The sequence below is a fragment of the Ailuropoda melanoleuca genome, chromosome 10, assembly GCF_002007445.2.
Source record: "Ailuropoda melanoleuca isolate Jingjing chromosome 10, ASM200744v2, whole genome shotgun sequence".
In the NCBI taxonomy this organism is placed as follows: domain Eukaryota; kingdom Metazoa; phylum Chordata; class Mammalia; order Carnivora; family Ursidae; genus Ailuropoda; species Ailuropoda melanoleuca.
This window is the reverse complement of record NC_048227.1, coordinates 5,916,803-5,939,899: the sequence shown is the minus strand read 5'-3', so window position 1 is coordinate 5,939,899 and position 23,097 is coordinate 5,916,803. Positions and strand designations below refer to the sequence as shown.

Below are 23,097 nucleotides of genomic sequence, written 5' to 3'. Positions count from 1 at the left end.
AGGCCAATAGAGCGAGGAGTACGGGACGCTCCGCTAGGCCAGGCTAGCCGCCCGCCGAACTCCCGCCTACCCTTGCTGCCCCGGGTAACCCGCAGCTGCGCGCTCCGGGCGGGGAGTTCGCGATGCCGACTGCGCATGCGTGAAGTCGGCCGCGGCGTGCGCCTACGAGAAGGTCTCTGGGAAGGAGAACCTGGTCCGCGGCGCGGTGAGGCGGACGCGGGAGTGGGAGCGACGCGGCGGGGTGACGCGGAGCCGGACTGGGGGTGACTTGGGGCGGGAGTCCGGGCTGCATGTAATGGGCCGGATTTTTTGAGTGAGGTCGTGTTTGACCTTTACTGGAGCCCGGTTCCCGGGCGGGGACAGGACGGAGGGGCAGCAAGTGTCGCCGCTGGGGTCGGGACGTCTAGTGAGACGACCGAGGTTCCAAAGGCCCGTGTGGAGGGGGTCGGGCTGGCCAGAGGGCCCCGGGGAGCGTCTGGGGAGGGGCGGGTCCCCCAGAGAGGACAGCGGCGGCGCATCTCTAATTCAGAGGTTATTAGCTTAGGTAGGTTCATGAACTTGGGTAGAAAGAAAATTGCACCTTTGGTTTTCTCTGTGCGGAATGAGCATTTCCTTCCGTGACTGATGGAGTAACATTGACAGGGCCCTAAACTAAGTCGTGATTCCTTTTTCTTTTTATTTTTTTTAAAGATTTTATTTATTTATTTCTCAGAGAGAGAGGAGAGCACCAGCAGAGAGAGCCACAGGCAGAGCAGCAGAGGGAGAAGCAGACTCCCCGCTGAACAAGGAGCCCACTTGGGGACTCGATCCTAGGACCCTGGGATCATGACCTGAGCTGAAAGCAGAGGCTTAACCGACTGAGCCACCCAGGCGCCCCTAAGTCGTGATTTCTAATGGGGATGAGTGTAAATGATGGTTGGAGACAGAGTATCTGTAGCTACTACAGGTTATCATTTGCACTAATCACTGCTGTGACAGGATGGCAGGCTCTTGGTATTAAAGCATCAAAATAGTATATATGCTAGTATAGGAAGACTTTTTTTAAAAACGTTTTGATACCTATTTCGATATCATTGGGATTTTTTCTTGCAGTGCGATGCATTTCATTTAACATAGGTGGGCACTTTATTTAATGTGGCTACTTGAAAATGTAAAATTAGACCCCAGAAGTGATTTCAAATTGATTAATAACTGAGGCTCTGGAAGCGGAATGACTTTCTAGGGGTCTTGCAGCAGTGCAGCTGAGTGCAAAGGTGAGACTGGCCAGCTGTGGAACTGGGCTGCCCGTGAACCTAGGTCTGGGTAATGTATTAGACAGCTTTTCTTGACCAGCACTCTGGTGACGCTAGTACAGAGAGCCTTTAGCATTGCACGTCTGGTGAGGCCTGCCACTCTAACAGAAATATAACTTGAGGGGCTCCTGGGTGGCTCAGTTGTTAAGTGTCTGCCTTCGGCTCAGGGTGTAATTCTAGGGAGCTGGGATTGAGCCCTGTATGGAGCTCCCTGCTCCACTGGAAGCCTGCTTCTTCCTCTCCCACTCCCCCTGCTTGTGTTCCCTCTCTCGCTGGCTGTCTTTCTCTGTGTCAAATAAACAAATAGAATCTTTAAAAATATATATATATATATAACTTGAGCACATACGTAATTTTACATTTTTAAAAAATATTTTATTTATTCATTGACAGAGAGCAAGCAGCAGAGGGAGAGGGAGAAGCAGACTCCCCGTGAAGAGGAAGCCGGATGTGGGACTCCATCCCAGGGCCCTGGGATCATGACCTGAGCCAAAGGCAGACACTTAACCAACTGAGCCACCCAGGCGTCCTCTGATATTTTTTTATTAAAGAGTTTCAGGGGTGCCTGGGTGGCACAGCGGTTAAGCGTCTGCCTTCGGCTCAGGGCGTGATCCCGGCGTTGTGGGATCGAGCCCCACATCAGGCTCTTCTGCTATGAGCCTGCTTCTTCCTCTCCCGCTCCCCCTGCTTGTGTTCCCTCTCTCCCTGGCTGTCTCTATCTCTGTCGAATAAATAAATAAAATCTTTAAAAAAAAATAAAAAAATAAAGAGTTTCAAGTGTGCAGACCAGGATTTCTAGCCTAGCACTGTCCAGTAGAAATATAATCAAAGCACATATATGATTTAAAATTTTCAAGTAGCCACCTTAAATAAAGCTTACAAATTGTGAAAACTGATGTTAATTTTTTTTTTAGTCCAGTATATCCAAAATTATCATTTTGACATGTCAAAAGATTATTGTGTGTAATTTACCTTCTTTTTTTGGTATAAAATGTTTGAAATGTGGTGTGTGATTTGTACTAAAAGCATATCTTCACTTAGACTAGACACATTTTTAAGTGTGACCACATGTGGCCAGTGGCTACTGTATCGAACAGCTCAACTCTAGGCCATTTGTCCACAAATTTTGCAGAAAAAGCATGCTTGAGTTAGCTTACCTGTGCAGAGGCCCAGAGTGCTGACTTTTTTTTTTTCCTGATAATACATTATAATAGCTACAGTTTAAAAAATATCCATTAAATGAGATGTACTAAAAACCATCTCATTTGGTCTTTACAAGCTTGTGACGGGGTTAGGATCATCCTCATCTTGTAGCTGAAGAAATCTAGGCACAGGAAGGTCAAGGAATGGGCCTAGTCACACAGCTCTGGCCAGGCCAAACTCAGCTCTAACTTTGGTGCCCAGTCTCAGATCATGGCTTGATAGTATCACTAGCTTAGGTCTGTTCAGTGCTGACTGTGGCAGCACTGTGCTGCATACCATGTATCGGAGGCCTCATTCGATCATTGCTCCAGTGCTGTGTGGGCAATAGTTCCAGTTAACCCCAGTTCACAGGGCAGGAGACTGAGACCAGAGCGGAGAGTGCCCAGGGACTCGTGGATGGTTGTTTGGCGCAACTGAAATCTGAGCCTAGGTGTTCTAATCTCAGCGCTCATACTTGTGACCGCTTCTCTGTCTTCTTTCTGCCTTTTGTGACTACAGACCCCAGTAATTTTCATTATGTTTCTGACCTGTGCCAGGCCCTGGAGGAGAAAGTCAGAGATGGACCTTGCGAGATTGGCCCGGCTCTTCTCTGGACTCCGCCCCATGGGACTGTCCACCCTCCAGCACTTTGACCCTCCTGGAGCCAAATGGGCAGGAGGCAGGGAGGGGCCTGCATGGCTGCGGGCTGCGGGGCTGACTCGAGCCTGCAGCAGCTCCCTGTCACAGCTGCCCCTGGGCCAGGGGAACCAGGAGAACACGAGAAGCCTCAGCTCTGACCTGAGCCAGCCCAGCCCCACGGCCGCTCAGGAGGAAGAGGAAGAGAGCTTTGGGACCCTCTCCAACAAGTACTCCTCGAGGAGAATGTTCCGAAAATCGACAGCCCAGTTGTATAACCTACGGCTCAGGGAACAGAGTGCTGAAGACGAGGAAAGGGAGCTGGAGCCAAAGTCATGGCAGGGCCGGAGAAACACGCCTTACTGGTACTTCTTTCAGTGCAAACGCCTGATCAAAGAAGGGAAGGTGAGGGAACCTTTGGATTCTGTTGCTCCTAGTTCGACTTCCCCAGAAGCCCAGTATTTTGGGGGGGCCACCTTACCTTCCTGATCTCTAAATATTTGGATGCTCAGGGCTCTTCTGTCTTCACTCCCCCTGGGTGCTGTACCAGGCAATCCCCCAGCCCCCTGGCTTTTGCTGCCCCCCCCCCCAATTGCAGTTCTCATGTTTATATCTCTAGCCCAGCCATCCCAATCTCCAGCTACCTCACCAGCTCCCTTACACTCATGCACACGGGCCTGAAAGTTTGGTCCTCATCCCTGCAGTGTCTTCATCTCACTAAATGGCGATCCCATTGTTCCATCCACCCAGGCCGGAAGCCTTTGGGCTGTCCCTAACTCTTCTCCTTCTCTCACCAGCTTGAGCTTCAAAATGTTGCCAGTCCTCACACTTCTCGCAGTGCTACCCCTGAAAGCCCAGGCCTTGCCTTATCCTCAGCCCCTCAGCTATCATGACACCTGTCCTTGGGCTCCCTGCCACATCACCACTTCCTTCTCCCACGTCTGCGCGCAGCAGAGAGCCACCCCGTTAAAGTCCCACGTCTGCGCGCAGCAGAGAGCCACCCCATTAAAGCAGATCATGTTACTCTTCCTTCCAGGACTCTCAGTGTATTCGATGACACTGATGTGCATTTTCTTAGATGTTGATAAGGACGTTGCATTTATGTTCAAAAATCTCTTAGAGGTGTGTGTTGAAGATTTGGGGAATGAAATGATGTAATATCTGGAAATGTGCTTTAAAAAATTCATTTTGGGGGTGCCTGGGGTTGCTCAGTTGGTGAAGTGTCCAAGTCTTGATCTCAGCTCAGGTCTTGATCTCAGGGTCATGAGTTCAAGCCCCACATTGGGCTCCAATTGGGATGTGGAGCCTATGTAAAAAAAAAAAAAAATCAGTTTGGAGCAGGAGTACAGGGTATGGATGAACAAGTTTGGCCAAATTTAGTAACCATTGTGGTAATAGTATTCCCTTTACTTTTGTGTATGTTTGAACTGTTCCATAATGAAAAGTTGAGAAATAAAGAGAAGCCAAAGCCCTCACAATAGCTTATGAAACTGCAGGGTCTGCCTTCCTCCCCCCTCTTACCTCTCTCCTCTTATCTCCCCTCCCTTACGGTGCTGCAGCCATCCCGGCCTTCTCTCTCGCCGCTCCTCCACCTCCAACTTCCAGGCACACTCCTGCCTCAGGGCCTTTGCACTGGCTCTTTTCTCAGACAGTGTTGTTCCTTCCCTTATCTCCTTCAGACCATTATTCTGTCACCTTCTGGGTGAGGCCCTGCTTGGCTGTCATATCTAAAACTGAATCTCCCGTCCCCTTCTTCTGCTTTATTTTTGTTTTAAAACCTATCACCATTTGACACAGTATATATTCTTAGTTATCTCACTTGGCTTCTGTCTTTCTGCACTGGAAGATGCGTTCCATGAAGGAGCTCCCTCTTGTTCACAGCTGTATCCCCGGCAAACAGACCTTGCCTGGTACATAGCAGGATTCGGTCATTACTGGTTGAACCACTATTAAGTTGTGAAGGAGTGAACTGAGGATTTAAAAGGGGATGGTGTAAGGAGTAGGGACGGGGTAGAGATGACTGTGGGCCAAGGGGATTTGCAGCCAGAGGAGGCTGGTCACTCAGGGCTGCTGCCTCGCACCATCGCAGGAGGCTGCTGCTGTGAATGGCCCCCTGGGATCATGCAGCACAGTGGCCCTGAGTGTGTTCACCAACCTTTGCAAAACGTAGTCTCCCATCCTGCTGAGACCCAGGGGGCTGGTGCTACAGATGGGGTCACCCAGGAAGCAAGGGCAGGACAGATTCCAGGATTTGCAGAATTAACATTTTCTGAGGACTTACTGAGGGCCGGGCTCTAGCTCTACTGTAGGCCCACAAAGAGGCAAAGACATGGATGGCCCTGCTTTCAAGGAGTTCATCGTCTGGCTGGAGGGAAGGCAGCCACGGCAGGGGGGCCAAGAGCCTTCATAGGTGGTAGGGGTTTAGCGGGCTTTTCTTCCTGGCCGCCACGAAGCTCCCTTGCTGCAGAGGGCTCGTGGCAGAGGCCCAGGGCGGCTATGTGGTTCCTGGGCAGGCCCAGGAGGGTCCCTTAGTCTCAGTCTCCCTCCCTCTACTGAGGGTCTCTGAGGCCACCTGAGCCCCCTCCTGTGTTCCCTCCCTCCCAGCTGGCTGAGGCCCTGGACCTGTTTGAGCGGCAGATGCTGAAGGAGGAGCGACTCCAGCCCCTCGAGTGCAACTACACGGTTTTGATCGGGGGCTGCGGGCGAGCCGGATACCTGAAGAAGGCCTTCCGGCTCTACAATGATGTGAGTGGGGGGCCCAAGGCTGGGGGGTGGGAGGGCAGGTATGGTGGCGAGGCTCCAGAGGGCATGGGCTTTACAGAGAGAGCCAGGCACGCGTGGTGGGATGTCACCTGCGGTGCATTACCGGGCCAGACTAGCTTCTGGCCTCTGTTTCATCCTGTGTAAAGTGGAGGTGATCTTGGATGATTACATGAGATGCTCTGGAAGGTCCATCAGTGCCTGCCTTGACCTACGGCAGGCCCCACACGCTGCCTTCCTTCTCCACCGCTGCCCCCGGTGTGTTCACGTCCTCTCACCCCTCCTCCCCACACTGGACACACGTGCACACTTGGCTTCCGAAGCTGGTCGTCTGAAAAGGGGCTTTTATTCCTCTTGGAAGATGGTTTCGCTTTATATTCATCCACTTCTTGTGTTGTATTTATTGTTCTCAGAGCCAGGAAGCTTATGTCCTTTGTGAGTCGGGAGGGAGCTTTGCCTAAGAGGATGGTAGGCTCTAGTAGGAGTGACCCCATCCTCTCCCGCCACCAGAGCTGGGCTCGTCCTTTATCCCAGCAAGACTTAACTGTCATTTGGGATGTGCCTACTCGAGGCCTGATCGTCTCTGGCTGGAAGCACGGGGGAGGAATTGTGGTTGCCAACGATAAAATGACATATCCTCTAACAGATCTATTGAAATACCCTGGGGGAGAACGACGGGAGGCTTCCCTGACCGGCGGAAGAGCGCTCAGGTGCTAAGCGAGGGGCGGCTCTGCCAGGGGGTGTTTATAGTGGTTCTTGGTTCACAGTGCGGTAGCAGAACTTTCTCACATTTGCAGGATCCTTCAGTGACTTACTACCTGTCACCTCAGAGAAGCGCAGTTCCCTCTTTCTTACCTTTAGTTACTCTCTATCAATTTGCTTTTTTTTTTTCCAATAAACTTTTTATTTTGGAATAATTTCAGATTTATAGAAAAGCTGCAAAGACAGGAAAGAAAGTTCCCAAATACCTGTCACCCAGCTAATCCCCATATTAGCATCTCCCGTAGTGACGGTGCATTTGTCAAAACTAAGAAACCACCACTGGGACGTTACTATGGACTGAATTCCAGATTTTACTTGGATTTCACCACTTTTTTCCACCGAGATCCTCTTTCTATTCCTGTATCCAGTCTGGATTCTCCATTTTGTGATGTTTTTTGAGTTTCTTTTTTTTTCCCGTGACATTGACAGATTTAGGGAGTACTGGTCAGGGATTTTGTAGAACGTCTTTCCATTTGTACTTTCCTTTTTTTTCAAATAAAGATTTTATTTATCTGTTTGTCAGAGAGAGAGAGTGGGAGAGAGCGCGCTCGAGACTGGGGTGGGCAGAGGGAGAAGCAGACTCCCCATTGAGCGAGGCTTAACCGACAACGGGTCCCTCCATTTGTACTTTGTTGTGACAAGGCTGGGGTTATGGGCTCGGGGAAAGGCTGTCACAGAGGCGAAGCGCCCTTTTCCTGTCAGGGGACTTACCAGAGAGGACATGTACCTTGGTCACTTGGCGAAAGTAGTGTTTTTCAGTTTTCTTCACCTGTACTATTTTTCCTTTTCCGTTTTCTGTGCGTGTCCTTTGCAGCCCGTATTACTGTTGTTGGTTACTTATTTGTCTGCTGTGTGTCCTGTGTGGAGCGGAAGCTCGATGAAGACAGGCTGTGTCTGTCCTGGTAACCACTGGTGGCCAGTGCCCGGCTTGTAGTAAGTCCTCAGGACACATGTGTCGTGTATGTGAGTACGCATACAGTGTACATCAGCTTCAGAGTCGGGGTCACCATCCTCATTTTTCAGATGAGGAAGCAGGGGCCCAGAGAGATGAAGGGCCACGTCCAAGGTCACCATGCTTGAGCACGTTGGAGCTGGGATTTGAGCCCCAAACAGCCTGACTCTGAGAACAAGTCTCTTTACACTCCTCTGCGAGCATCTTGTCACCTGCGCTCAGTCAGATGGCCCTTCTCTGGGAAAGAGCACTTGGCTTTACCAGGAGCTTCTCAAATTCCAGCTTGCTCAGTCACCTGGAGGGCTTGCTAAGCAGAGTGGCAGCCTTACCCCAGGGGGGTCTGCAGGGTGGGGGCAGGGAGAGGGGCTCCTGAGATGTGCTGTAGGGATGTGCTCCCGGTCTGGGGGCCACTCTCCTAGGTGACCCTTGCAACAGTTTCTCAAGGTGACGGTATCATCCGGATTCTTCCAGCAAGGAGCTAACTTGCCCATGACCCTTCAGTTAGTAAACGCTGGAGCTGGGGTTTGATTGTCCCCTCCTGCTTTTTCCCAGACCAGATCCACTGCATGGGTCTTAACAGGGTGACCTGGGAACGTCAGGAGGCTCCTGCTAAAGGCATCTCTGACCCAGAGTGGGCTGACGGCCACGGGGAGGATGACTTTCTGCTTGGTGCATCTGGGGTGCACGGTCCGTTTTCAGAGGCCCTCTGGCCGAGTCTGGGTTTTGGAGGAGGGAACTCTGACGTGTCGCTCAGCTCCACCTTAGCACAGGCCCTGCAAGCCTGTTTACTGCAGGAGCAGAGCCCTCTCGAGCTTCCCCTCAGGGCGGCTGTCATCTGTCCCCAGCTGACCCGAGAGCCACCTCCAGGTTTCTTCCCATCTCCACAGATGAAAAAGCGGGACCTGGAGCCCTCAGACGCCACGTACACGGCCCTGTTCAATGTCTGCGCCGAGTCCCCCTGGAAGGACTCTGCTCTGCAGAGCGCCCTGAAGCTCCGGCAGCAGCTCCAGGCCAGAAGCTTCCAGCTCAACTTGAGGACGTACCATGCGCTGCTGAAGATGGCTGCCGTGTGTGCAGACCTCAGGCTGTGCCTCGACGTGTTCAAGGTGAGGATGCCCCTTCTTTCCTTGTCCCCCACTCGGGGCCAGCCCCACGTGGCAGATGCGAGGCTGTGGCTCTCTGTGTCACTCACGGGAGGGTTCAGGGGCCGCTGAGGAATCGGGCTCGGGTTCACCAACTCTGAGGCCACGGCCCTAGAAGGGCGGTGGGTTGTGTGCCGGCTGTGCTGTGACCCCATGTGGGGCTCCTGGGTGCCGCAGCGAGGGCGGGGCTTCACAGCGCCGAGGATAAATGCGTGCTCTGGGGAAGGCCTCCACTTAGAGCAGTGGGGACAAAAAGAGGTGCTGGGGTCGAGGGAAGCAGGTGAGCGGAGGCCTGGGAGTGCCGAGCAGGGGGCTGTCGGCGTCAGGGCTTTGGCCCATAGCCTCTTTTTTTTTTTTTTTGGAAAGTGTGCTGCATGCTGGAGCTTGGAGCCCATGCGGAGCTTGAACTCTCGACTCTGAGATTAAGACCAAATGAGCCACCCGGGTGCCCCCTGTAGCCTCTTTTATCCCCCAGCTGTAAGGAGGGCTTTTATTCCCCGTTCCAGAGAAGGAGACAGTGAGGGGGTTTAGGAGGGAGGAGCATGAGCGGGGTGGTGGTTCTGCCCTCTTAGGTTGGGAAGGGAGACAAACATTGGTTAACACCTAAGGGAAGGCTCTAGGTCCACAACCAAACCTCAGGAGAACCTTGGCACACCCTTGGCAGCCTCGTCTTCCCCCAGGCCCATGGGCACGCTTGTTCTCTCCTCTTAGGTTCTGTCTTGCTTTTTCTATCACTGACTGACACTTTGCCTCACTGCACTTTGTGAAGTCCCACCTGCCCCTCCACAGGAGACACGACCTGACGGTCTGTCCAGGTACCACGTGGGCAGAGCAGCCTTTGACCAGACCCTGGGTTGGCTGCCTTGAGCTGGCCTGTCCTGCAGAAGAGGCAGGATCATGGGGTTTCAAGCCTGGAGACCTCCTCGAGAGTTGCGATTCCCTCTGAAGGGTGCTATGTGAGAGGCAGGTAGTTGAAGCTTCCAGAAGAGGGCAGCATGGCTGATAGGCCTCTGTCTGACCTGTCCAGAGATGCCTTTGATATTTTATGCAGATCACTCTGGCCGGTGGGAGAGAGGGACCAGTTAAGAGACAGCTGTGATTGTCCAGGAAGAGGGAGCACAAACTAAAATCTCACTGAGAGGGGTGCCTGGGTGGCTCAGTCGGTTAAGTGTCTGCCTTCGGCTCAGGTCATGATCTCAGGGTCCTGGGATTGAGCTCTGCATCAGGCTCCCTGCTCAGCGGGGAGTCTGCTTCTCCCTCTTTCTCTTCCCCTCCCCCTGCTAATTCTCTCTCTCAAATAAATAAATAAATAAAATCTTAAATAAAACCTCACTGAGGTGGAAGGGTTGGCGACGGAGGTGGGGACAGGAGAGCAGCAGTGGTGGGGTAGGGTGGGAACAGCCATGCTTACAAGAGGGACAGAGGAAGACAGGCTCGAGGAGGAGCCCCTCAGGGGCCAAGAGGTGGAAGAACGTTTCAAGAAGGCCGTGGCCGACCCTGACAGGCCTGAGGGAGGCCAAGGGTAACCAGCACCACAAGCACGTACTGTGGGCAGGCACCACACACTGTTGTGGGGTTGTTCCAGACACCCTCTAAGGCAAGTCCTGCCTGCGACCCCGCTCTGCGGATGAGGAGGCTGGGACTGGGGAGCTTCCTGCCTTGCCCACACTCACAGGTGGCCAGGGGCCAAGCTGGGACTTGAAGCCAGCTCTCTGCAGTTCCAGGGCCTCAAGCACAGGGGCTAAAAGTGGCTGCTGGCGTGGTCTTTGCAGAGGGGCTACCCAAAAGTGATCGTGTCAGCCAGGCAGCCTGAAAGGAGAGGAGGAGGGCGTGCAGGCCGCGGTTGGACAGCTCTGCTCAGGTGCTGGTTCCGAGCCACCCTAGAGCTAGATTCAGATCCTGCCTTCTCAAGGTGCACGGCCTGGGGCCTGTCCCAGGAGTGTCTGCCCTAAGTCAGAACCCTCGGGCCCCAGCCCGGGCTCTGCCACAGGTTTTCACTGTGGCCTCCACTCCCTTCTCCAGGAAATCGTCCAGAAAGGGCATGCAGTCACGGAAGAGACCTTCAGTTACCTGCTCATGGGCTGCATCCAGGACAAGGAGACAGGTTTCCGATACGCCCTGCAGGTCTGTCCCTCCCCGCCCTGCCTTTCTGCCTCTTCTGCTGCCCCCCCCTTCCCCTGTGCACCTGTGTCAGACCCAAATGATGATCATGTATGCATTTGAGCCCCTGCGACTGCCCTGTGCTGGGTGTTTTTATGTTTGCAGTATCTTGGCCTTCGCAAAGCACACTGCTCCCCACTCTTTTACAGATGGCGGGGGGGAGGCCCTCGGAGGCGGCATGGCTGGCCTCCAAGTGAGGGCACAGCCAGCCTGCGCTCTTTCACTCGCCGAGTGGCCTTCTGGACAGCTAGTTCCGATCGGCTAAGCTTACAGTCTTGCCCAGAGTGCTTGTTCAGCCCACCTCCAACAGGCCCCTGTTCAGCATGTCTGCAGGTGGGACCCAGGGGTCTGCATGTAGTCCTGAGAGATTCTCACAGACATCAGAGTTGAGACACACTGATTCCACCTCAGATCCCCAGAGAGAACTTCCCCCCACCCCCAGTCCAGTGGTAGCCTTGGTACCACAGGTGGGAAGGACCCAGAGGTCACCTAGAGCCCTCCAGCTTCAAGTGGGGCCACAGACCGGCAGCATCAGTCACACCTGGGGACTTGTCAGAAAAGCAGGGTCTCAGCCCCACCTGGGCCTGCTGTGTCCAGATCGGCATTTCAACAAGATCCTGGGTGGTTGATCCACATGGAAGCTGAGCCCCAGTGACCTGGGACAGCCCTGGACCAGATGCTTGCCTTCCCTCTGGAACCAGTAGCTTTCTAGGGAAAATCAGCCAAGATCTAGGTTCTCCCTTTCTTTGTTATAGTTAGAAACAGTCTGTAACGCTAATAGCCAGTTTGTGTTGAGCACTTATTAAACTGCTCAAGTGAGGCACCGTCAGCCCCGTTTTACAGACAAGGAAAGTGAGGCTCACAGAGGTTAAGTAACTGTCCTAAGGTTCCACAGCTATTAAGCAGAGCTGGGATTTGAACTGAGGTCCATCCGACTCCTAGAGCCCGAATCCCTGCTAAACCTCAGTTCTGTCAGCGTTTCCCCATGGAGGTGCCTGCTGAGACCCTTGCCCCCTTAAGACCCTCTCTGGTGCACAGCAGACCTCTTGCAGGCTGTACCCACCCGGGCCTGACCGGCCCCTGCCTTGTCTGCACACTTATCCCTGACGAGGACAGGAAGTCGGATGTAAGCTCTCGTCCCACTGAATGTGGCCGCCCTTTGAGCCCACAAACAGAGAATCCAGTATGACCAGTGAGCCCCATGTGGCATCTCACGGCATCTTAGAAGCGGTGTGGTCTGGGTGTCAGAGTGACCCAGACGTGATCAGAGGGGTCCTTTGTGGAGAACATAGTGAGTGTGCTAGACGCTGTGCTGTGGGATGAAGATGATCTCATCTCAAGAGGAAATGGCTGCCTGAGTGCCCAGCTTGGGAGGCACTCTTCCTGGCTGAGTGCCCTTCCACCATGCCTGCCTGTGCTCTCATACTTCCTGGAGGCTGCATGAGGCAGAGCACATGGTGGGCACTCAGGAAGTGCCGCTAAATCCAGTTCTTGAGTCAGCCTAGACTCTTCCAGGACTTAACCTCTGTGATGCCCCCCCCCCCTTCCACGAGGTACAGAGAAGGTGGACAGAGACCCAGGGCAAAGTCTGTTCCCAGGACAGGGGCCCTGGGAGAAAGCAGAGAGATGAAAGTGGGAGAAAGTTTTGGGGTGAGCTAGAGAGAGGAAAAGAGTAGCGCCCCCATGAAGTCTCTCGGATAGTCCTCAGGTTCTTAGGATTCTTAGTGTCTAGAGCCCGGTGTCGGGTTAGATGCTCTCCACTCCTTCCTGTGCCCCTTGCACTTGCCCAGTGGTTGTTGACTGCCCGTGTCTGCTCTGCTGAAGGCTCTTTGAGAAGGAGCACGGAGCCAAGCTTGTCTCTCCTGGCAGGTGTGGAGGCAGATGCTGAGCCTGGGGCTCCGGCCGAGTCAGCATGGCTACAACCTACTCCTGGGGGCAGCTCGAGACTGCGGCTTGGGGGACCCAGAGGTGGCCTCAGCACTGCTCCTGAGGCCTATGGAGGAGATGGTCATGTGCCAGCCCCTGGCACGTGGGTTTCGGGCAAAGAGGAGAGCCCAGGCCCAGGTGGGTGATGGCATGTCAGTCAGGCTGCACGTGGAGGCCCTGGAGAGGCAACTATTTCTGGAACCGTCTCAGGTGCTTGAGGATCTTCCAGAGCCTTGTGAAGCCAGAGCCCCCAGCAAGGCCCAGCCTGAGGTGGAAACTAAGATGGAGCCCAACCACATGGTGGCCCTCACTTCCTTGGCCCCAGAACCTTCTCCCTGGGGGCTGGAGGTCAACCTCCTGACTTTGGGAGCCGTCCCCCCAGCTGTGGTCTCCTTTGGGACTGTGACCACCCCAGCTGACAGGCTGGCCCTGATGGGGGGCCTGGAGGGCTTCTTGGGCAAGATGGCAGAGCATGGGCTCCGGCCCAACATCAAAACCCTCACGCTGTTGGCTGAGGTGGTGGAGCCCGGGAGTCCCGCAGAGTCCTCGCTGCTGACTGTCCTGGACACGTACCAGGTGGAAGCTGACGTGACGTTCTTCAACACACTGATGAGGAAGAAGAGCAAGCTTGGCGATCTGGAGGGGGCGAAGGTGAGGGGCTTGGAGGCAGGCCCCAGGTTCAAGGCTGGGGCCCCTCCTTCCGGTTCCCTCCTCTGACCTTCTGACTGCAGGACCTGGCTCCCCTGCAGGGGGCGTCACCCATTCCCGCAGTAGGTGGGCAGACTGACTAGAGCCTATGCTCTGGGCCTGGGCTTGGGCAAAGCTGACAGTTGAGGGCTAAACCGGCCAGCCGCGCTGCTCGTCCCCACTGAGGAGCTCCCAGGTGGGTGCAGGCAGACACCAGACACACCCTCACACTGCCCAAGGAGCACAAGGCAGACAGGGCCATGGGACAGGTGACTTAGGAACCTGGTGGCTCCTGAGGGTCCCCATCCTTCGGCCACACTCCCTGACACACACACACTGTTACAGCTGTCTGTGTTAGATGCCAAAGAGCTTCCCACCCATTCCTCTCTTCACTGACCACACCATAAGGCTCTGCCAGTACGAGGCTTTCCCCCATTTCACAGAGGGGGCACCGGAGCCCTCGTGCGATTTTGTCCACGTGTCTGTGTGATGCCTCTTTCGTGAGAGCGCTGACCCAGGCTCTTGTGGGCATCAAAGGTAACAGAGACACAGCCTCTGCCTTCAGGCCCACAGTGCAGAGCGTGCCTTCCTCTAGACAAGCCGAACACGACAGCCCCTCCCTGAGCCCGCCAGGCTGCGAGGGCAGCGGTGTCTTGCCCTCCAGCTCTCCCAGCCTCAGCTTTACTTCCCACACTGTTGTTGGCGTTGTCTCCTGCCCTGGACTGTGGGACCAGGGGCCTGGGAGACTATGGGTGCTCAGTTGACATTGAAGGCCTGGGTGCTGGGATGGATGGCCAACAGAGGAGCAGAGAGGCACGGGAATACGAAGGGCTTTGGGGAGGGGGGTGGCATGTTGGAGACGGGCTGCAAGGCAGGGTGTCCTCACAGAGCGGCTGAACTCCGGGGAGCTGGGTGCTTGTGAGCCGGGCTGAGACTCACAACCAGTGTGGTTACAGAAGGATCTGTGAGGCCTCTGAACAGAGCTGTGCCCCTGAGATCTCCAACCAGCCATAGGCTTCAGCTGAGAAGATTCCTGCCAGGCCTGGTGGGTTACGGCTTACGGTAGTGTCGTCTCTGTCCCCACAGGCGCTGCTGCCCATCCTGGCAAAGAGGGGCATCATCCCCAACCTGCAGACCTTCTGCAACCTGGCCATCGGGTGCCACAGGCCTAAGGATGGTCTGCAGCTGCTTGCAGACATGAAGGTGAGTGGGTCCGGGCCTGGGTGGGACCCATGGTGCTAACTTGGGGTGCTCAGGAAGAAAGCCGGGCCCTCCTGAACCCCCAGGCTTCTGCACCCGGACAGCATAAACAGTGCATGGGGCAGGGAGAGTAGGGTCGCTCTGGCTTGAGAGAAAGTGGATCCTGGTGAGTTGCTGCAGGAACTGGCATTGTGAAAGCAGGGGGCGTTAGAGTCTTGAAGATGGTTGCAGTGGGGAGAGGTGGGGGGGTGCGGGAACAGGTGTTGGCCCCAACTCTGGAGAGATGGGAGGCATGACTAGAGCAGGAATGTATCAGAATTCTGGGGGCAGGGGTTACAGTAAACCCATAGCCAAGAGCCTGTACGTGGTTTGCTGCCTGAGTCCATTGATCTCTGAGCAAGTTCTTCAGGCCGGGGAAGGTAGCGTCCCCAGGGCTGGGTGGGATGGACCTACAGTTCGGGCACGTGTGCTTTCCTTTTGGAGCAGGGCGTACAGCCTGTCGTTGCAGGTTCGGACCGTCTCGCTCTGGTGGCTGGTCTGCAGAGCACGCCTGAATGGCCTGACACGCACAGTGAGCTGCTTTGTCTCAATGGCTGCTGCCACCTTGCTGATCCTATGTCTGTGATGTTCCAGAAATCCCAGATGACCCCCAACACCCACATCTATAGCACCCTCATCAACGCGGCCCTCAAGAAGCTGGACTACACCTATCTCATTGACATCCTGAAGGACATGAGGCAGAACAGAGTCCCGGTGAATGAGGTGGTCATCCGCCAGCTGGAGTTTGCAGCCCAGTACCCGCCCTCCTTTGATCGGGTGTGTGTGCCAGCCTCTCACTCGCCTGTCCTCTCTCTCTCTCTCTCTCTCTTTTTTTTTTAAAGATTTTATTTATTTGACAGACAGCCACAAGAGAGGGAACACAAGCAGGGGGAGTGGGAGAGGAAGAAGCAGGCTTTCCAGAAGAGCAGGGAGCCCGAAGCAGGGCTCAATCCCACGACCCTGGCATCATGCCCTGGGCCGAAGGCAGACGCTTAACGACTGAGCCACCCAGGCACCCCTTGCCTGTCCTCTCTTTAACCACCCGCCCCCCCCACCTCCGCCGGGGTGGCAGCCGGGCCGTGATAGAATCTGCTTTGTATAGCAGGCTCAGGGGGTTCGGATTTAGGGCCCACAGGAGTCAGACCCCATGTTGAGTGCCTCTAGAACAGCTGTGGCCTGGAGAAGCACAGTCCCAGTGGAGAGGAAGGGAGATGGGCAGGGACACACCCAGGCAAGGGGTCAGGGACGGCTGTGCAGGTGCAACGCTCGAGTGCCATTTTGTTTTGTTTTGTTTTGTTTAGATTTTTAAAATTTATCTATTTGACAGAGAGAGAGCCAGCAAGAGAGGGAACACAAGCAGGGGGAGTGGGAGAGGAAGAAGCAGGCTCCCAGCATAGGAGCCTGATGTGGGGCTCGATCCCAGGACCCCGGGACCACGCCCTGAGCCGAAGGCAGACACCTGACGGAGTGGGAGAGGAAGAAGCAGGCTCCCAGCATAGGAGCCTGATGTGGGGCTCGATCCCAGGACCCCGGGACCACGCCCTGAGCCGAAGGCAGACACCTAACGACTGAGCCACCCAGGCGCCCCTCGAGTGCCAGTTTGAAGGCTCAGTAAGAATCCAGGAGACAGCAGTATGCCAGGCAGAGAGTATAACTGGGCATCTTTGAACGGTTGGCTGGTAGTTCTTAATGATTCTTCAGAGTTCTTTATGTGTTCTGGACACTCATCTTTTGTTCTTCTGCAAGTATCTTCCAGTTAGTGGGTTTGTCTCTACTCCGTGGTGTCGAGTCCTCCAGGGATCTTCTCGGGTTCAGTCCAGATATGACCACCATGGGCCTACAGCTTACTGGATTCAGATCACATTCCTATTCCCTTAGGACAGTGACTTCTTTCTGTCACTGTCAAGTTTTTGTTTTATATACTTTCAGGCTGGATCAGGTCCGTACAAGTTTAGAATTGTTAAATCTTTTGAATCCAGCTGTTTGTCATCGTGTGTTAACAGTCTTTATCTTTGATATATTTTTGATTTTTTTTTTTCCTATGTGTTTACCAGCTTTCTTTTTGCATCGGCCAGGCTCATCTTGTTTCCTCCCTTTCTTTCCCTGTCTCCAGAGACCACCGCAGCAGTGCTGAGACGACACGGGAGCATTCGGCTGTGGAGGCAGAATTAGCACCCAGGGATTCTAGCTTAGGGGCCGGGGGGCTGTCTCTGGGTGTAGCACAGTGGCACACATTTCAGGGGACTCTTACCAGCTGGGAATCTGGTTGCCCCACAGAAGCTGTGTTTCTCCAGTAAGCGACTTGAGTATTGAACAGTTTTTCTGCCCTCTCCCCTTAACCACCTAGAAGCAAGAACAGCTTCCTTGAGGCCTGAACGGGCTGCCATGGTTTGGGATTAGTTGTAGGTAGCGTGCAGTGACTAATGGCTCCTCTGAACCCCGTGCTTTTCCATTTATAGTACAAAGAGAAAAACACCTACTTGGAGAAGATTGATGGCTTCCGAGCTTATTATAAGCAGTGGCTGAAGGTGATGCCAGCAGAGGAAACCCCCCACCCATGGCAGAAGTTCCGGACCAAGCACCAGGGGAACCAAGACCCCGTTATGGAGGCGGATGTGGATGGAGGCCTCGTAGGCAGGTGATGGGAGGCACTGGGGGCCTCCAGCAGAACTGGGGCAAAGGGCATGGTGTTTACAGAGCTCTGCAGGAGCCCCAGGAGCCTCTCCACATCAGCCTTATGCATGTGTTTGTGTGGCCTCAAGCCCGAGGAAGGGTCTGGTCCAGAGTGAGCGCTGCAGCATTTTGCAGGCATTGGTATGAGGACAAACGCTGGGCCCTGGGTGCCTGAAAAGATCCTGGCAGGTCCAAGAGCAGCCTGGCCTACTTTGGCACGCCATCTCTGGTCATCCTTGTCTGGGAGGTGGTCATCCCCATCACTGATGAGGAAAGTAGACTTGCTCACAGTCAGCACCTACAAGGTGGAGTCAGGATGGAGGCCCAGGGGTGACCAGTTCCTAGGGCCTGGCGCTCACCCACTGGGGTCCACAGACTGCTGGCTCTTGGAAGAATAAACGCAGGACCCAGAAGTTTTAAAAATTTTATTTCTACAAATCACAGCTGAGAAACACCAAAGCCTTTACATGTAGAGACCATGCTCCAACTCAGGCCAGGAGCACTGCTCTGCAAGAAGAGCTGCTCCCAGGAAAGGGGGTGGCGCGACAGGCAGAAACCCGCGAAGTCCAAAGTTCAGGGTGAAGACGGGGTCAGGACCTGAGGGCCTCAGCCAGAGCAGCCCCGGCAGCCGCAGTGTGTGCACTCGATGATCCGGCCCTGCAACAGAGGACACCTGAGACGCTGCGCTCCTGCCCCCAACGCCACGTGCAGTAAACCCGCTCCCCCCCCCCCAAACAAGGGGGCAACTGGACATTCACTGTCTGCAAGACACTCCTCAGAAAGTCTTCCGTGAGGTGCAAACAGCTGCTGCTGACAGAGAAGCTACACCTCTGTGCGCTTAATTTGGGCACATTCGCTGTACATACTTGCCCCCAAAAAGGAGAAAAAAATCTGTGACTGATTCCTGTTGTTGTGAAGTGAGCTTGACCTACCCTGCAGGGAGCTGGAGGTGGGTCTGCTCCTGCTCAGGGGGCTCAGGGCCTCTGGGCTGGGGAACTTTCTAGTCGGGGCACAGGGGCAGAGGATGTGCACTGGAATCTACATGGAGCAGAAGAGCCTTGTCCCCTGGCCAGGTGTGTCCGGATGGCCGGCTGAGGGCCTCCCCAACAGAAGGCCCTAGAGCAGTGGTTTGTGTATGTTTTCCTTTATCCTCTTTTTTGGAGGAGCAAGACCCTTACCTAAATGGACAAGATCAGATGGTGAAACTCAACTATAAATCAAAGCAGGCTCTGCTCTGGCCACAGGGCCAGGGCAGCACCCCTGACCAAATGCCACCATAAAATTGGCGAGGGGGAGGGGTTCTGCCATTCCACCACCTCTCCTTGCCCCCACCAGAAAACCAGCACCCAGGGAAGAATCTGATGTTCTTGGGCCCTCATTCAATGTCCACCGCTCCTTGACTTTACAGATGATTCAGGGAGACAGAACTGCCTGCTTGGCCCAGAGCTCTATCAACTAGAACTGGTCTGCAGCATCAAGGGACCGAAGATGAGGCACCTGTGTGAAAGGTGGCCACCTGGAGGTGGGCAGTCTGTCCTGCCCGCCCTCTGGGCCCACCATGGTCAGCCAAAGGGCCGCCACTGAAAGGCCGCCATGGCCAGCGTCCCAGGAACGGCCTCCCTCCCGCTGCAGTTCCACTTCAGAGAGGCTGACACCGTGAGCTCAGCTACTGCATATGCTGCACTGTTCCTGAGCTGCCCAGTCAAGTTTGAGAAAAAAGTTCTGACAGAAGAAATACAACGTAATACATCTGAGGAGAAGGCCTGGAGAAGAGGGTAACTGGGGTGAGCACGGGAGGGGAAGGACAGAAGTGCCTGCTGATAGGCCCATGCTCCTCTGACTCAGCCCTCCCCACCACCTTGGGGGTAGGTGTCCTTATCCCCACTCCCTGTATGAGGAGGGAATTCAACAGCTTGCCCCAGGGTGCAGCTAAGTTGGCCCCCAGACCTAACACGACTACTGTCGCACTGCCTATCACGGACTGCTCAGGAGAGGGACTCACTCCCTGGGGCGAGGCCAGGAGGACACCCTGCAAAATCGTGTTCAATCCCTGGCTGTCAACCAGGGCAGACTTCGGAACTGAAAAAGTGACCTCAGACTCGATCATCAGACATTACAGGGGTAGAGACGTTACCACTTCCAGCTTGCTTTTGGGGACCCGGCAAATGCAGTTTGTTCCAAAATTGGTGTCCCGTGTCTGAATGCAGCGTAGGCAGCATAAGTTCTCATAGCCCTGCTTTTTCCATTTTGCGATCAGATTTTTATCTGCATAGCCTTCTTTAATACAGTATTCATATAGTTCTGTCAAAAAGAAGGGAAAGGGCATCAGATCATGGTATCACAAAGCTTCCCCCGCCCCGGCCCATCACTACTCTTCACTAAAAAGAACACATAGCCAACACTGACCCCCCCCCTTTTTTTTTACACCAATAAGAAAACTGACACTTGCTGAAGTTGCAAGAACAAGACCACTATCTGAAAGCTACTCAAGTTGGTGAGGCCGAGAGAATTTAGTTCATTACCTCTGCTTATGGCTTTCCTCTTGTAAAAGAGGTCAAAAATATACCGCGTTTTTTGGTGGTGGATCCTGAAGATAGGCCACAGAGATTCCACTTTCCTCTTTCCCTCATGAGGTTCTGTTTCAGCTGGGGAGAAAAAGGTGTGTCTGTTTTCTTGTGGCAGGTAGTGTTCATTGCACAGTACATTTTTTTTTTTTAATAACTAGGGATAAAGAATAAATCCTACTTCATACCCTCTAGGTTGGCTATCATCAAAAAGACAGTCACAGGTGTTGAGGATGTGGGAAAACTGGATCATGGGCCGCTCGTGGATATGTAACGTGGGGCAGCCTCTCTGGACAACATGCTGGCTCTTCCTCAGGAAGTTAAAGTTACCATACACCTTTTTTTTTTAAAAAAGATTTTATTTATTTATTTGAGAGAGACAGCCAGCGAGAGAGGGAACACAAGCAGGGGGAGTGGGAGAGGAAGAATCAGGCTCCTAGCGGAGGCCTGATGTGGGGGTCAATCCCAAAGCACTGGAATCACTCCCTGAGCTGAAGACAGACACTTAACAACTGCTCCACCCAGGCGCCCCTAAAGTTACCATACACCTTAGTGGTTCTCCTGCTGGGTATATACCCCAGAAACTGATAACACACATGCCCACGAAAACTCCCATATGAATGTGCAAGCACCAGTACTCACAAGAGTCAAAAAGTAGAAACAATTCTGATATCCATCAGCTGATGAAGGATAAACTAAACCCACCCACACCACGGAGTGTCATTCAGCCAGAAAAAGAAATGACCTGCTACAACACAGATGAACCTTGAAAACATGATGTCAAGTGAAAGAAACTAGTCCCCCAAGCCCACCTACTAGATGACGGTCTACAGAGACAAGAAAGTAGACGAGTGGTTGCCTCAGACTGGGAGAGCTGGGGAGGTGGGGGGAGGGGTGACGACCGAAGGGTGCAGGGTTTCTTCAGGAGGTAAGGGTTGCCCAACTCTGAATACACTGAACACCCCTTAACTGAACACTGTATAAAGGCAAATTTTACACAACAGGACTTCTATCTCAATAGAGCTGTTATTTTAAAAGAGAGAAAAAATAAGCCACATGATTTAAACAGGACTGTTTGAGGCGGCAAGTAGTGCTGTCTCTTCCCATATGATACTCGCATTTCTGCCTGGCCCCTGGACACATCTAAGCCTGTGACTCTTAGACGCAGCTCACCCAGTTAGGAACTCCCCCACTTACCTTCTCTCATCTTTTGATCCAATTCATCCAGTGTTGGTTCTATCAACTCCCAACCATCTGGGGGAGCTTTCCGGCTCCTTTTCACTTTAGGCATTTTTTTGCACTAGATAAATTTGCAAAGATCTGCGGGGGGAGGGAAATTAAATGGATTGATTTCTGAACCTGAGATCGCCAAAAGCTGGGTGCACATTCCCTTCCCTAAATCTGTTTCCTCATCTGTAAAATGGGAATACTAGAATCTACATAAAGGACCATTGTGAAGATTTCATTGTAATTATATGGAACATGCCTGCATTAGATGTGTTTAGTAGATTTTTCCCGTTATCCTTAACATCATCTATGTGCCTGACCCTGTAGTAGATGTTAGTAACATAGAAGAAACAATAAGACACGACTTCTGTCGTTGGGAAGGAAACAATGTGAGAAGGTAATTCCAATACAGTGTGAGAAAAGCCTGTGGTTGGGAGAGCCAAGAGAATGAGGGTTTAAAAGGGAAAAAGATGGTATAGAGCCAAAGTACCTTACTGTCTTGCCAAGAAGTGTAACAGAGACCTCTGGTCTCTTCAGTTACAGATTTAGGTTCTTGTCCAACTCTATCAATTACTTTGTGACTGTGGAAAGGTCACCTTCCCTTTCAGATCCTCAGTCTTGTCTGTAAAACAAGAGCAGTGAATTAGCTGGATTGCAAAGAGTCTTTGAAATCCGACAAACACATTACATAAAAGTAAGTCATATAAAGCCCATACAATAGGCCAGTACAAATCTAAAGAAAACATTTTTCAAACCACATAGCATTTCCTAGCTGGCAAAGAGGATTCAGTTTAGTTATCTCTTATTTTGAAGCACAGCAGACTCCTCTCTCCCAAACTCAACCAGTCCCTCCCTCCTGTGGGGGTGCCTGACAGTTTACAAAGTCCCCCATCCCCTGCACGGGCACACACATCCCCAGGCTCCTTTCATGAATTTTCCATTAGCAACCTTACAGGTGAGGAATGAAACTTCCAGAGGTAAAGTCAGGGTCACAACAGCTGAGATGTGTAGCAGAATATGATTCTGATTGGGAGGCTCCTGACTCTCAAATCAGTGGTCTTTGCACGTGTCTTTCCTGCGCTGAAGCTAGAGATAGCCAGAATCTGAACCCTGCCCCAGCGCGCATGGGCCGAGAAGACAAAGATACGGGATGACCACTTTGTTATGACCCAGGGAAATTCGAGAGCCCTGGTCCATGTGTTACCCAGGGGAGGTAACAGGTAGGAGGCAACTGGATCAAGAGATGTCAGGCGGTGTCAGATGTGGTAGCGCTCGGGAGAAGAAACCAGTGGAAAGGCGTTCGGAGCTAGGGAGGGAAAACCTGACGTTCGGGATTGTAGGAAAGGCTCCTAGAGACGACGGCATCTGAACTGGACTTACAAAATCAAACAGTATTTAGACAGAAAACGTTCTCGGCAGAGAAAAGTGCGGGAGGACGAGGAGCCTTGAAGCAAGAGAACCCCCAAACCTCCCATTCTCCGGGCAGAACGAACGAGGCGCCACCTCCTCTCGGGAACTCACTATGACCTCCCGCTCCAAAGGCCCGAACCCACCCCTGGCCAGGCGCTCCGATCGCTTCTGGGCCAGTGCAGACCTCCGATTCCTGGCCCTAGCCGTTACCAAGGTACTGGACAACACAGAAAAATGCTTACCTGAAACACCGTCACCGTCAGCCGCCACTTCTCTACCGACGGCTTCCGCTTCCCAGGTGATATCTCCAGGCTGAGGTCCTCGCGGAGCCCCTCCCCACCCCGCGCGGAGATTGCGTCATCTTAGGTGTCTGCAGTTTTGCCTGTATAGAATTTTACAGCTGCTGTTGCCTTTTGCTCTCACATCCCGCGGGGAGACCAGCAGGCTCACGCGTCTCCCCGGGGCGTGTGGACCGGAGGCACTCT

At 53.4% G+C, this 23,097-nt stretch overlaps 2 protein-coding genes across 8 annotated transcripts; one reads left to right on the top strand and one right to left on the bottom strand.

Moving 5' to 3' along the window:
* Positions 1 to 109: 109 nt before the first annotated feature.
* Positions 110 to 19,594, top strand: PTCD1 (pentatricopeptide repeat domain 1). Of its 7 annotated transcripts, XR_004628352.1 has the most exons (10): positions 575 to 946; positions 3,032 to 3,515; positions 5,715 to 5,855; positions 8,472 to 8,690; positions 10,749 to 10,850; positions 12,756 to 13,463; positions 14,586 to 14,702; positions 15,333 to 15,515; positions 17,198 to 18,538; positions 18,820 to 19,594. XR_004628352.1 is itself a non-coding variant. In XM_002924202.4 (9 exons), exons 2-9 carry the CDS (start codon positions 3,054 to 3,056, stop codon positions 17,378 to 17,380), a joined length of 2,115 nt encoding a protein of 704 aa, XP_002924248.1. In that variant the 5' UTR covers positions 110 to 205; positions 3,032 to 3,053; the 3' UTR covers positions 17,381 to 19,594. The 7 variants fall into 7 exon arrangements, 6 of the variants coding, with proteins under 6 accessions (XP_002924248.1, XP_011229326.1, XP_034525721.1 ...); XM_002924202.4 differs by lacking the exon at positions 575 to 946 and adding an exon at positions 110 to 205 and having other exon boundaries at positions 17,198 to 19,594; XM_011231024.3 differs by lacking the exon at positions 575 to 946 and adding an exon at positions 162 to 263 and having other exon boundaries at positions 17,198 to 19,594.
* BUD31 (BUD31 homolog) lies at positions 17,822 to 23,033 on the bottom strand. The gene is made up of 6 exons (XM_002924193.4): positions 22,855 to 23,033; positions 21,693 to 21,824; positions 21,173 to 21,295; positions 19,934 to 20,056; positions 19,546 to 19,712; positions 17,822 to 18,068 (listed from the first exon to the last, which is right to left on the bottom strand). The coding sequence occupies exons 3-6, from the start codon at positions 21,264 to 21,266 to the stop codon at positions 18,018 to 18,020; spliced, it is 435 nt and encodes a 144-aa protein (XP_002924239.1). The 5' UTR covers positions 21,267 to 21,295; positions 21,693 to 21,824; positions 22,855 to 23,033; the 3' UTR covers positions 17,822 to 18,017.
* Between the last annotated feature and the right edge of the window lie 64 nt (positions 23,034 to 23,097).

Bases quoted from the DNA above. Each gene is read 5' to 3' on its own strand.
- PTCD1 (XM_034669828.1), top strand. From the start codon at position 894: ATGGGGATGAGTGTAAATGATGGTTGGAGACAGAGTATCTGTAGCTAC. The intron at 10,851-12,755 runs GTCTGTCCCTCC...CTCTCCTGGCAG, and splicing joins GTTTCCGATACGCCCTGCAG to GTGTGGAGGCAGATGCTGAG. The intron at 15,516-17,197 runs GTGTGTGTGCCA...TTCCATTTATAG, and splicing joins ACCCGCCCTCCTTTGATCGG to TACAAAGAGAAAAACACCTA.
- BUD31 (XM_002924193.4), bottom strand. From the start codon at position 21,266: ATGCCTAAAGTGAAAAGGAGCCGGAAAGCTCCCCCAGATGGTTGGGAG. The intron at 19,713-19,933 runs GTAATGAACTAA...TCTTTTTGACAG, and splicing joins GAGGAAAGCCATAAGCAGAG to AACTATATGAATACTGTATT. The intron at 18,069-19,545 runs GTAACGTCTCTA...CCTCTGTTGCAG, and splicing joins CCAAAAGCAAGCTGGAAGTG to GGCCGGATCATCGAGTGCAC.